This window comes from Dendropsophus ebraccatus, chromosome 6, assembly GCF_027789765.1.
Source record: "Dendropsophus ebraccatus isolate aDenEbr1 chromosome 6, aDenEbr1.pat, whole genome shotgun sequence".
NCBI classification, from domain to species: Eukaryota; Metazoa; Chordata; class Amphibia; order Anura; family Hylidae; genus Dendropsophus; species Dendropsophus ebraccatus.
In genome coordinates, this window is record NC_091459.1 from 26,749,014 (window position 1) to 26,763,605 (window position 14,592).

The 14,592-nt window shown below is 42.1% G+C and overlaps 1 protein-coding gene across 1 annotated transcript in view; it reads right to left on the reverse strand.

The window, feature by feature from the left end:
• Window positions 1-1,916: 1,916 nt before the first annotated feature.
• RARS2 (arginyl-tRNA synthetase 2, mitochondrial) overlaps window positions 1,917-14,592 on the reverse strand; it is a 30,036-nt gene continuing 17,360 nt past the window's right edge. Inside the window, exons 12-20 of the mRNA XM_069973554.1 lie at window positions 13,486-13,546; window positions 11,887-11,963; window positions 10,537-10,661; window positions 8,958-9,025; window positions 8,126-8,235; window positions 7,631-7,726; window positions 4,860-4,934; window positions 2,214-2,277; window positions 1,917-2,050 (exon numbers count right to left, since the gene is read on the reverse strand). Of these exons, the coding sequence (XP_069829655.1) occupies window positions 1,964-2,050; window positions 2,214-2,277; window positions 4,860-4,934; window positions 7,631-7,726; window positions 8,126-8,235; window positions 8,958-9,025; window positions 10,537-10,661; window positions 11,887-11,963; window positions 13,486-13,546 (763 nt within the window). The 3' untranslated portion in view covers window positions 1,917-1,963. The remainder of the gene's footprint in view (window positions 2,051-2,213; window positions 2,278-4,859; window positions 4,935-7,630; window positions 7,727-8,125; window positions 8,236-8,957; window positions 9,026-10,536; window positions 10,662-11,886; window positions 11,964-13,485; window positions 13,547-14,592) is intronic.

A 14,592-nucleotide genomic window follows, 5' to 3' on the forward strand; every position in this document is an offset into this window, starting at 1 on the left:
CCTTTTAAGCCTCCGTTATACACTTATCATCTAACAATAATGTATGCTATATACTAAGGTTATATTATCTCAGTTTTAGAGATGATCGAACAGCCAAAAATCTTAGGTTCGATTGAGCTTGAACCTTGCCGAACCTACCGCATTAGATTGCTGATGCCTTCCCGGTCCGTGGGGAAGGAGGAGACAGCCCGGGTACTGCCAGGATTTAGTCCTTCCCCACGGACCGGGAAGGCATCAGCAATCTAATGCAGAAGGTTCGGCAAGGTTCAAGCTCAATCGAACCTAAGATTTTGGGCTGTTGTTTGATCATCTCTACTAAGTTTTGCCTTTCATTTGGCACTTGTTCATCTGCACCATCTCAGTTTTACACGCACTTTGGCATAAGACTTATGATTCCTACATAGTAGGGAGCAATGTACTGTACCATCTTGCCTAGTCAACAGGGTTATATATAATATATATATATATATATATATATATATATATATATATATACACATACATATACACACACACACACACACACACGGTGCTGGTGTACTTATGCAGCTATTTTCTATAATATTTGCTATTACTGTTGCATATTAACCCTTGTATTTGTAATCTATTGATGTACATTTACATGTCTGTCTTAGGGTGGTATTACACCGAACGATTATCGTTCGAAAAATCGTTAAATCGTTCGGATTTGAACGATAATCATTTCGTGTAATAGCAGCAACGATTAAACGACCAACAAGAAATCGTTGATCGTTTAATAGGATCCGGACCTATTTTTATCGTTTGATCGTTCGCACATCGTTCGGTGGAATAAGAATTCACAGCTGAAACGTACGCAATATCGACGACTAAACGACCGCAAGAACGATCATAAATAACGATCATCGTTTCGTGTACTTGGGCGAACGATTTCGGGTCATTTGCTTTAGCGGTCGTTTAAGATCGTTTATCGTTAGTCGTCGGAAAATTTCTTGGTGTAATAGTACCCTTATACAATGGACTAGCCCGTTTTTCCTGTTGGCAGCTGCGTTTGTTATACATTCCTTCCTGCCAATTCTACACAAAAAAACAAAACAAAATCTAATCTTAACTTCTTAATGACCGCCAATAATTTTAAGGTGACCTGGTGGGAAGGTGTATGGTACAGCTGACACCTGTCTGCAACTACCAGGAGCAGACTTCAGGCTGATCCTGTGCAATCAATATTGATCACAGCTGCAGAGTGTAACCTGACTGTAACCGGACCTGTCAGCAACCCTGCAGCAAAGAACAGGGGTGCCAATTGGTTACTGATAGAGGTGAGTGAATTTACATAAAAAAAAGGAAGCAAATCGCTTTGTTTTCTTGGCACTCTGCTTATTCACCAGCTGCCTTTGATCTCCAGGCTACTCCCTGCCGCTCCACCCCAGGTGCCTGGAAAAGCTGGATCCAGTCCAGGTTCTGCACAGAATCTGTGCCAATTCTGTAGTGTGAACAGGGCCTTAGACTGGATTCAAAAATTCCACGTTCGCTCTGTGATGCACGGACAGTGTAACATAGTTTTTCCCCGCACAACATGATGTATTTATATCATGCTGGGAGAGGGGAAACTGTTTATATATTTACAGCGGTGCAATCATTCAAACCGTCTATCACTGTAATCGTACTGACCTACAGAATAAAGATAACATATAAGATAATGTAGGAAAAAAAGGCAGAAGCAGTGATTTTCTATGGTCATCATCTGTATAATGAGTGCGCAGAGGAGTAGCAACAATTTCCCAGCGATGGAACCAGGAGGAGGGGGTAAGTATGGGGGGGGGGGGGCGCAGCAGAGAAATTTAACACTTGTGGTCCCAGCAAGCTGACATTTTGGGATCATTTCACCGTAAGGAAACACTTCTATCAAGTAGGAACTATACGCAGCAGAAAACCACTTTAATGTATGTAAATATTTTATTAAAATAATGATTATTGCCATTCTTTACATTTTGTCAACAGGTGTAATTCCAAGTATCTTCATTCCATTTGCCAGAACTACCCGTATAGAATTAAAGAAATGAAGCCGAGCCTGCAGAAACAATAGTGTTCATATTATATCCTATGTTAAAAGATTGTAAAAACGGTGGTGGACAAGTTCTATATGATGATAATGATAATAAAAACAACAACAACAACAATGTAAATTTGTAACCAATAGAAACTTATGGTTACAACCATCTTATGGGACTTACATGTGCAACTTCTGGAGCGCTTCCTTTAACATGGAGAGAGTGATGTGCCACATTAGCTAAATGGCTGTAAAATAACATACAGTATTTAGAATACACTAAAAATGTGAAAAACATTTTAACCTGCCCAAAGTTCGCAGTACGGAGAGCTTGTATTCTCCATAATATTCTGGGAACATTTTTCTAATTTGTCTCAATTTGTACCTGGAAATGTGTGAACAGGGCGCTACAATTGATGGCATACGGCTGGAGTTCTAATATGTTTTGCAGTAAGTTATTGTATTTTTTTATTCTAATTTTTGTATATTTCATCCCTTGAGGGGGGATTTGTAAACCGAATATACAAAAATTTAAATCAGTATTTAAACAGTTTTGTAACTCCTATAATGAATGATGACGCTGAGAGCTCTAAAACAGTTTAAGGGTATATTCACACGGGCGGGCTCGCAGCGAGTTTCTCGCTGCGAGCCCGGCAGGTCCTGTCAGTTCCCATACACTACATACTTGCTGCGGTCTAAACGACCGCAGCGAGTATGTAATTATACCGCGCTTAACCCCTTCTACTCCCGCCGGCTCCCCCGCTGTAAGCAGCATACATTACCTGTCCTTGCTGCACGGGTCCGGCGTCCTGCTCTCCCGCCCGGCCAATCAGTGGCTGCGGCTGGGCAACACACTAATTGGCCGGACGGGAGAGCAGGACGCCGGACCCGTGCAGCAAGGACAGGTAATGTATGCTGCTTACAGCGGGGGAGCCGGCGGGAGTAGAAGGGGTTAAGCGCGGTATAATTACATACTCGCTGCGGTCGTTTAGACCGCAGCAAGTATGTAGTTTATGGGAACTGCCAGGACCTGCCGGGCTCGCCGCGAGAATCTCGCTGCGAGCCCGCCCGTGTGAATATACCCTAATGCTGCGTTCACACCAACAGGATCTGCAGCTGATTTTCTGCAGCAGATTTCATTTAAATAACTGAACACAGCATCAAATCTGCTGCAGATCCTGTAGGTGTGAATGCACCCTAAGGGTAGCTTCACACACACCGTATCGCAGCAGATTTGATTTTAATAACTGAACACAGCATCAAATCTGCTGCGGATCCTGTATGTGTAAACACACCCTAAGGGTGCCTTCACACCTACTGGATCCGCAGCGGGTCTCACTTCTGCGGATTCGTAGCGAGAACCGCTGCGGATCCGGTACCATTCACCCCTATGATAGCACATACTCGCAGCAGGATTGACATCCCGCTGTGAATATGTGCTTTACCCCCCGCTGTCCGATACTGGATCCGCAGCTGATCTCGCTGCGAATCCGCAGAAGTGAGATCCGCTGTGGATCCGGTAGGTGTGAAGGCACCCTAAGGGTAGCTTCACACGTACCATGTCACAGTGAATTTTCTGCTGCAGGTAGGCAGCAGATTTGACTGTATGAATGGACGCAGCATCAAATCCGCACTGTAAAATCTGCTGCGGATTTGATGCTGTGTTCATTTATTTAGTCAAATATGCTGCGGATCCACTGCAATACGGTACGTGTGAAGCTACCCTAAAGGGGAACTATCAGCAGGTTAGAGGAATCTTACCTGATATATTGTCTGATATCCCACTACAGTGCCAGGGACACTGAGGAGGAAGGTATGCGAGTTACCTTCCTCATCGGAGCTGGTCCCACACTGTTAGTCAGGGCAAAATCCGCTAGGAGCACTGCTGCGTCATCTAGCCTGTCCCCTCCATTGATGACGGATGACACAGCAGTGCTCCGGATCTGCTAGATCGGCGCTCGTTTACTGGGCCTATTACATGGCCCGATTATCGTTTAACAAGGGCTGCAGGGACATCGTTACTAATGTCCTTGCAGCCCTTGCTTAAAGAGAACCAATCATGAGCAAAAATTAAACTTTTTTTTTTGCTAATTTTATGTCAATTGTGATTTTATTCATATTTGTAAATACAATTAATTATTTTTATTGCTTCGTTTTGTCACTGTAATCTTTTTCATTTCCTGTCTCGAGCCGGCTCTTTTCAAAACAGCCGGCTCGAGACAGGAAACTCCCGGCATGCCGAGTGGCGGGAAGGGCTCCTGCAAAGGCAGCCTGTATCTTCATAGATAGACTTAGGGAGAGATGTACTTTAATAATAGGGAAAGTGATTTTTAGGTGATAGGTTCTCTTTAACTTTATACATTACCTGTCCAGGCTGCAGGGCAGGTAATGTATATCGTCAGCCGCCAGCCACGCACCGCTATTGGTCAGCGCCCAACAATTATAGGTTCAAACCTATATCAACAGGTGTCAAGATCGGTGTCATCGGCTGATTGTTGTATCTATTACACGGAGCAATAATCGGCCGATTATCGTTCTGTGTAATAGTACCCTTATGGAACACATTCCTATTCTGAGTGTAGGGATCTCTCACCAGTGTTCTCTACAAGGCTGCAATACCTTACACTGCTGCTATAAATGAGAAGGATGAACGCAAACATCACTACAGCACTCACATGATATTACAACAATTTATAAGGCATATATAACCCCTTTAATTAAGTAAAGTAAGGACAATGCTTTTTCACACAAAGAGCCCCATTGTGTGTTATGTTCAATGTGCAGCAATAACAATACTATGTGGAAGGAAAAAAAAACAACTGGTACTAACCCAAGACCCATGAGGTAAGCAACCAAATATCTTGGCTGAAGCTCCTTCAGAGTCTTGTATATTACTTCATCATATCTGTATACAAATAGAAAATAAAATTACACAATAAATTCATGACAGCTGATACACTGCAGAACTATAACAATCTATATGTAGTTTAAAAGTCCAGGTTCCCTGGTTTGCAATGGTGCACCGGGTATAGACAGTAACATAACCCAATTGTTCTTTATGAGAAAATATTTGGTTTAGCTTGAGGTTCGGTGTGCAGGTCGGCTTTAGGTCCCTATTCCACCGGACGATTATCGTTCAGATTATCGTTAAATCGTTCGAATCTAAACGATAATCGTTCGGTTGAAATGCAGTTAACGATTAACGACCGAACAAGAAATCGTTGATCGCTTTATAAGACCTGGACCTATTTTTATTGTTGCTTGTTCGCAAATCGTTCACATTGAATAAGACATTGTTCGGTAGTTCGCAATAGATACGAACGCAATAGCGAATAAATAGCGAAGAAGAAACTATTGCAATTACGATCATAAGTAACGATTATCGTTCCATGGAAATGAGTGAACGTTTTCAGGTCTTTTGCAATAGCGGTCGTTTGAGATCGTTAATCGTTAACGATTATGCAAACGATAATCGTCCGGTGGAATAGTGCCCTTAGTCTGCAGAATGCAGAGCAGCAATGACCAGCCAGCACTAAACAATGGCGCTCTATACACCAAAACAGATTCCAAATGATTAAAATGTACATCTTACTTATTAATACACTACATGACTACAAGTGGTACCTTGGTTTAAGAATAACTTGGTTTAAGAGCTCACAGTTTTTCAAAATTGTGACTTGGTTTAAGAGCTCCCTGTACTGGATGGGAGGGGGAGGGACATGGTCTGCATAGAGGGGTCTACAGCCCTGTACTCTGACCCAGGGAGTCTCCCTCACCTTCCAAATTATAGCAGATCCACTTCAGGCTGGGGCTCACATCAGAGGACAAGACTGTGGACTGTGTTATCTCACCATAGCTGTAACCCCTCTCACCCCATGTATGTATGTGCCCACATATGTCCTGCTCATTCCTTCATGCTCCCTGCAGTATCTGTCAGTCCTGATTGGTCCATGCTGAGCACACGCCCCTTCCCCATTGCTGTCATGTGACCACACAGACCTCTGACAGCAGCCCTGCTTCCCTATTCTAGCCTGTTGCACTACACTACCGCATTATGGGGATCTGCAGCTCCATCCTGTATCTACAAACTGCTGCTCTTTTTCAGGTTTATGCCCTTACTGTACATTATACACCACATGCAGATTCCTGTACAGTAACTTATAATATCACATATTCAGCAGTTTCTAAATGTTTGTTTCATTTGTTTTACATGTTATTTAGAATATAAAATCATTATTTTGGGGTGTGAAACCATTTTTTCTGCATTTCAATGATTTCTTATGGGAAAATTTGCTTTGGATTAAGAGTGGATTGGAACGAATTATGCTCGTAATCCAAGGGACCACTGTATATTCAAACGCTATATTTTACAATACTTCATCGTTATTAATTCGGGTAGCAGTAAAGCGAGGGTAACATTGTTTCTGTATCCCTTCTGTCTCATATATAGTGGCACCCATGATTTGTTAGCTACTCTATTTAAATTTCCTGAAAAGCGCTATTTACATCTTGGTTGGTCTAAATGGTTATTGGTTTAGGGTCCATTTAGATTACCAGATTTGTAGGCCGCAAAAAAGGGCCAATCATCAAGATCAGCGCTTGTTCACAGTGCCTTTACATGGCACGACAAATCAAGGGACCCGGGGTGCACAAATGATCCTTGTATCGATTGTGCAGCCTGCAAACTGACAGCACAGATTTGTAAAGGATATGTATATATTTGTGCTGTCAGTTTAAAGATCACACGCAGCAGTGTATACTTACCATCTGCGCTGCTTGTGATTTGGCCGACTATCTTCAGGCCCCTCCTCCTCCATCTGTCAATCATTTCTAGCAACACTCCTGGCCCATAATTGGCCTGTGTAAAAGGCCCTTTAATCTTCTACTCTCTCGTTTTTTAAGATTAGAGGCTAAAGCGACCTTTACACGGGCCGATTATTGGCCAGAAGCGTTGCTAAAAAAAGCTCCTTCAGCCAATGACTGGGCTGTGTTAAAGTGCCAGTCATCAGACGATGAGCGGGAAAACATCTGCTTGTCGGCTGATCACATCTTTTGTATCGGCCGCACATCTCCCATGTGTAAGCAGGGGTTGTGTGGCCAATACAAATATATTTAAATGACCACACAAACGATACAGTGATCATTCATGCGTTGGGGCCACGTAATTAATTATGCCTTCTGAAGGGACTGCAAATGACAGCCAATCTCGCCAAATCGGATCTCGCTTGCATCCTTGTACTGACCCTTAACAGCTCGTGTAAAAGGACTCTAACAATGTTAACATACGAAGGTCAGATTAGTGTCACTGCTGCCAAGAGTCATTCGAGATCACAGCTGCCACTCATTATCCTCAGCTCCCGGGACAATGATGTGTGCAGGACCGCTCTCACTGCAGCCAGGCACTCACATCAGTCAGGAACGTATATATACATTTCTAATGCATGGGATATGTGCAGTAGGAACATATATATACACAGATTACCGACGTGAATAGGTTAATAATTGTCAACAAGTGGCAATGCGATCCACAAGAATACAACACTGTCTCGCTTACACAACATCATTGTCTCTATTCATAACTGCAGAATGAAGAAGAATTACCTAAGAAGGTGCTGCAACGTGGCAATGGCAGGAGGATCCTGCAGACAGGATGCACTGAAGTCTTCTTCCTCTCTAGTATTCCAAAGTGTAAGTAAGCTAAAAAGTGTAAGGAAAGTGCAAGTAAGCTATAAAGTGTTTATAGTGGAAACCACAATGCAGTGCCAGATTCATCATATAATGCAGGGGTAGGGAACCTTGGCTCTCCAGCTGTTGCAAAACTACAACTCCCATCATGCCTGGACAGCCAAAGCTAAAGCTTTGGCTGTCCAGGCATGATGGGAGTTGTAGTTTTGCAACAGCTGGAGAGCCAAGGTTCCCTACCCCTGATATAATGGATACTAATGATGCCTTATACACTCCACTGAAAAAATAATGGTCCGTCATTGAGAAGAACAATAGCACCACATGTGGCGCATCCAATGCAAATGTGAACATGGCCTAAGTCCAAACCCATCTAATAATGTTTGGGGATACATTTTATAATAGTCTAAATACCTTTGTAATCGTGCGTGTGTATATTGTAAGAACACACCAGTGTCTCCACAGCTTTGCAGTGCTTCATCCCAGTTAAATCGGTAATCGGCCTGAAGCTGGCCTTTAAAATCCTAATATAAAAAAACATACAAAAGCAGCGTTTACGTATATCACATAAATGCATGATTGAAGTCACAATTAAATACTGCGATTTTCCTGTTATGTGTACGGCTGGTTTATGCTTATCGCTGTGATGTCACCACTACAAGGATCCACTTTATCGTTCGCAGTTCTTTGCAGCTAACATAAGTTTCCTTAAAGGGATACTCCGGCCCATCTTACTTCCACCGACGGAAGTCTGACGTCATGGCTGCGTTCCAGCACCGCCCTTCTGTGCCGTGACGTCAGCTGCAGTGGGCGTCTTTTCACGGATGTGCTGCCCTCATTTTCAGACGCTGGTGTGCCATACTTTGGCATATTGTGAGTACGGTACGCAAGCATCTGAAGCGTATGAAGATGAGGGTGGCACATCGAGGAAGGGACGCCCACTGCCGCTGACGTCAGAATAACGGCCATGCTGTGACCTCACGCTCGAGGCGGTGGAGCTGCCCAGAAAATAAGATGGGCCAGACTACCCCTTTAATAAGAATCCTATTGTACGTGAACAGTCCATTTCATCTGCTGTAAAGCACAAATGCCCCTGTCTATAGAGAGAATACGGGAAGATAGTTCTCCAATATATCTGCTACCAGAAGTTTTTAAAATAAAATGTTAAAAATTTTAAAATGTAAAAAAAACAAATAAAAACTAAAACTCAAGAGATTTACCTTTACATAAGGCGCCTATACCTCACCTGTATAATAAGAGCAGCCACGCCTATTTTTTCTGCAGTGTCCTCGGGATTTTCAGTGGTTTTACTTGCTATTGAATAAAATTAAGAACAATAATAAAATTTATACAGTTAAACTAGCAATAGAAGGTCAGTTGTTGACTTACAGCCTGCTGGGAAGTGCTTATCAATATTTATTTTTAATATCAATATATTGGAATAGAATTCCCTATTGCACCTAACTTTCCCCAGTGGCAGAAAGAGTAGTTAAAATGTAACTTTTATTTCAATTGATTAAAAACGAGATCCTTGTACAGTAAGGTAGGGGGATTTAAAACTCAATCGCCACTTGGTGTGGGGTACGATGTGATTATATATTGAGCAAGGTACCCTTACCAGGAATAGTACTAAAAAGCAGAATATAGTACAGTCTGCCAGGTACTATTCCAATGCGCTTGTGTGCCCCATGTTAGGGTATACTGTGTTGCAGAGAGTTAGATGGCTATGCATGTATTGGCAATTGTGTCATGCATAATCGAGACTCACTGGTTGGCGGTCAATTGGCTGTGCGGTACCACACAAGATGCTAGGGGAGTGTGGCAGCGTTCCTTCACGGTGTCACTACTCCCGGCATCAAGTAGCTAGCTGAAGAACGGGCCAGTGGTCAGTGACAGTGCTGTGCAGGCGATCCAGCTAGTGGTCGAGTGACTGGTGGGAGTGTGGGTACACCCTGCTGGGTATTACCCAAGACTCCCCGCTCACTGCCTGACTGGCTAAGGGATCAGTATATACACGTGCTGGTAGTAGAGTAGGTCACTGCAGTTGACCATACTCTGTTTTCACAACTTTATAAATCGACATCTAAATAGAGAAAAAAAAACTAAAGGAAGAGAGACACACAAACTACAGCTTTTATAAAAAAAAAAATAATAATAATAATAATAGATTATTGTAAAAAGATATTGTAAAATAAAATTCTTGGCATGTTGTAAGACATGTCAAAAAAGTAAAAAAAACACTTTAGGGCCCACTCCTGAGACTTGCTGCAATCCCAAACTATAGTCAGGTAAAGAGACAGGTTGTAATGAAGCGTATAAGTCTGATTTGAGTAACAGCCGTGTAGTGACGCATGCTGTAGCACGCTTCATCCAGTCATTTCTTGAAATCTTAGTAGGTCTCAGGAGTGAGAGCCATTGGGATCTTTAACTTTTGACAAATTTGACGACACAACAAAGTTCAGTTTATTTGACACTGCCACTTTAAAGAGGTTGTCAATGTTTAGAAAAATACAGCTACTTTCTAGCAAAAACAGCACCAACTCTGCTCACAGGTTGTCTGTGGTATTACACCTCCATTGACTTTAATAGAAATGAGCTGCAAAACCAAACAAACCAAAATGGGCAGGAGAAGTGCTGTTTCTGGTTGAAAGCGCCAATGTTTTTATACATCTGGATAACCCCTTTAAATAAGCTGGAGTCACTGACCTCTGCCTACCACAATAAAAAATCCTATTTAATCTCCCTTTAAAAACAAAATTGTCAGTTGTGCCAGCACTAGCTCTCCCTGCTATTATAACTGAATGAATAAATGGTGAAGCCCTTACTGTCAGTCTTGGCCATATTCTGCAGCATCCTTGAACGTGCTTCATCCAGGACATCTTCCAGAAAAATCACATCCCCTCTTCTCGTCTGCATCCCCTGTACTCGCCCAAACATAACATGCTGACAGCTAAAAGGAAACCGTGTAGAAAGAGACTGTGACGAGGAAGGGGGAACTTGTGACAGAATGGTGGCAGAACAACGTATCAGTTTCTCCTTCTATACATCTACTCAACTTTTAAGGGGGTTGTTCACCCCCCAAAAATTCTTTCAAATCAACTGGTACAAAAAAGTGACAGCGATTTGTAATTTACTTTAATAATAATAATAATAATAATAATGTACTTTACAAAAAAAACTCAAGTCTTCCAGTACTTATCAGCTGCTGTATGTATGTTCTGCAGGAAGTGTTGTTTTCTTTCCAGTCTGACACAGTGCTCTCTGCTGCCACCTCTGTCCACAGCAGAGACTGTACAGAGCAGAAGCAAATTTCCATAGAAAACCTCCACTGCTCTGGACAGTTCCTGACATGGACAGAGGTGGCAGGAGAGAGCACTGTGTCAGACTGGAAAGAATACACCACTTCCTGCAGGACATATAGCAGCTGATAAGTACTGGGATACTTGTGATTTCTTAATAGAAGTACATTGAAAATCTCTTGCAATAGTTTGTCTGGTTACACTATTTTGGCTCAGATTTATCAAGCTGTATGAACCTCATACAGTAACCAATCACGGCTCAGGCTTAATTTTTCCCACAGTAACCAATCACGGCTCTGGTTTCATTTTTCCCATAGTAACCAATCACGGCTCCGGTTTCAGTTTTCTCCATAGTAACCAATCACGGCTCCGGTTTCATTTTTCCCCATAGTAACCAATCACAGCTCCGGTTTCATTTTTCCCCATAGTAACCAATCACAGCTCCGGTTTCATTTTTCCCATAGTAACCAATCACGGCTCAGGTTTCATTTTTCCCATAGTAACCAATCACAGCTCAGGCTTCATTTTTCCCATAGTAACCAATCACAGCTCAGGTTTCATTTTTCCCATAGTAACCAATCACAGTTCAGGCTTAATTTGACAAGAGTTTATTAATATATGAAACCTGAGCTGTGATTGGTTGCTGTGGGGAAAATTAGACCGTGTGCCTTTGAGGTAGATAAATCTGGGCCTTTATGTCAAGAATAAGAGCGAGAGGCTCAAAATATAAATATGTACGGTCAGGCAATGTTTGACTATGCATAACTGGAAATGTGAGCAGTGTTGTCTGCCAAAAGAGAATAATCCGATAAATCCCTTTAAGGAGGCCATTTTGTGGTCAGCATTTATAACTATGGACATAGAATACAGACTCACCGGTCTACTTTATCTTTTTCAAGCATCTTCAAAATCTTGAACAAATTCAGAAAATGGGTTTGTTGACTTTTATCGGTCTTCATTCAGCATAGGAGAATACAAATACATGGGAATAGAATTATCAGTAGGATATTTATACAAAGCCTGGTCAATTTTTCAGTTTAGGCTCCTAGCTTTCTTTTTCTATCACAGCAATGCAGACTGTAATGGTACTTTTACACGGAGCGATAATTCGCCCGATCGCACTATTAACGATTTTGAATGAACGATGTTTTTTTCATAACGATCAGCGTTTAGACGGAACGATACATCGTACGGAAAATTCGCTATGCGATCGTTTAAGCCTCTCTCACACATAGGGGAAATCGTTGAAAGACAAACGATCTGCGAATTTTTTGCGGACGATCAACGATGATTTGAGAACATGTTGAAAGATCAAAATGAACGATTTATCGCTCGTCGTTTGATCGTTCGCTGCGTTTACACGTATGATTATCGTTCTAATTCGATCGTTATCGTGCAAAAACGAACGATCATTTGTTTTGTGTAAAAGGACCATTAGGCTGTGTTCACACACATCCATTAGCCACATAATCAATTACATGTTAAAACCATTTGTTAAAGAATTCTTTCAAATCAACTGGTGGTAGAAATTTGTTATTTACTTCTATTAAAAAAATCTTAATTCTTCCAGTACTAAGAAAATTTTTTTGGTGAACAACCCCTTTTAATCACAAATGGTTGTGATTTTGCAATGTGGCCACTAGCTATTTTCAAAGTAAAAGTTAAAAAAAAAAAAAAAAAAAAAAAAAGTGTTTTTAAATTTAAACATTTTGCAGCACACATTGTATAGTCTCCTTTTTTCTTTTCAACTGCTTTTAATTTCTTTTCTTTTTTTTTTTTTGGTCTATGCAGTAGAAACTGGGAGAAGTTTCCCAGTACTGGATCCAGCTTTCCAGGGAGGAGCAACACGGAGCGGCAATCAGTTAAACGGAAACAGGCTGATAAGCAGATAGCAGAGATAACTGAGCACTTCGCTATTAGGGCCAGTTCACACTGAGGAATCAGCTCTGAATTAGCGAGGAAAGTGTTCTTTTAAAATTCTGTGTAAAATCCATGCAGGATCGCCTCTGGTGAAAAATTTCAGAGCAGAAACTCGCTGCTCAATTCATTTCAACAGGATTCCGCCTGAAGAATGGACGTGTTAATTCTCCTGGTGGAAAGCAGATCCGCCGCGGACAGTTCAGTGCGGAAATTCCGCTATGTGAACTGCAGAATGCAAATTCCATTGAACTCAATGGAATTTGGCTCTGCACTATATTTTCAGGTGGAATTTTCAGTGAGGAATCAGCGCTGATTTTTCAGTGTGAACTGGCCCTTAGGCCCCGTGCACACAGAGCAAGAGTGTAATTTTGACACGGAGGCTGGCGGACAATTCTGCCGCTCTTGCTCTGTGTGCACGGGGCCTTACTGTAGAAACTTCTTGGCCTTCAAGGTCTCGAATAAACAGGAAGATTGGAGGTAATGACTAATCGGGACCCCCACTTAGGTAACACTAAGTCAGTTACTTTGCTCAATAGGCATAAAGTAAACACATACCACATACACCATTTCATCAAAGTTGTATTTCTCCATTCTGTCAATTGCAGCAGCTATATCTCTGGAAAAAAAAAAAGAAGAGACAAATGCCGGAAGAAAGAAGCGTACACACAGTCAGTGAAAAGTAGTCAACAGGTTTAACAGAACACATATAACAGAAAGAAAATGTGAGTCGGGATGCACACTCATCTGTAGCATACTAAGGCTAGGTTCACACTGGCGTTATTCTCTCTGCCACAGTTCAGTTTTTAAACAACATAAACGGAATCTGACGTAGCCGTCCAACACCCCATTTATTTCTATGTATTTTTATTGTGCTCCGTTTACATGTATTACATGTATTCCGGTTTTGTGAACGAAAAAAAAAAAAATCCTGCATTCAGCTTTTTTCCCTCCATTTGAAAAAAACGGAACACAAACGGAAAGTGCACTTCCGTTTTTTTATTTTATTTTTTTTACATTATAGTCAATGAGGACGGATCTAAACTGAAGCTATTTCCGTTTACATCCGTTTGCAAGTTAAAGGGGTACTCCAGCGGGGGGGGGGGGGGGTCCGATCTGGCCGGGGAGGAGGTGGCTGAGGGTGGGTCCCATATCGCAGCACTCCGGTCTCGTATCGCGACGCTTGAGACGTGACGTTTCAAGTCCGCTCAGCCAGTCAGTACCGGAGCTGGGATCCCGCCTCAGTCCCTGACTGGCTGAGCGGACTTGAAACGTCACATCTCGAGCCCGTGTCAGAGACCAGAAAGCAGCCGCTGGAACCGGGGAGGTAGGTGGACGCCGTTGCCCTCAGCCACCCTCCTCCCCGGCCAGATCAGAAAAAAGCCGCCCCCTTCGCTGGAGTAACCCTTTAACAGTTTTCATCAATTATTTTACTGAGCATGCGCAGAAGAAGTGAGAAACCAAAGAAAAAATAATCTGACATGCAAACGGATGCGGATAATATGGACGGATCTGTTAGCAAATAAGAAAAACTTTGTGTAAACCTAGCCTAATTGTTTAGCTTAAAAGGGGTAGTCTGAATTATTTAAAAACCACACTGCAGGCTGCTAAGATTTGATAACAACTCTATATTTTTTTCATGTTACAATTACAAAATAAAATGTA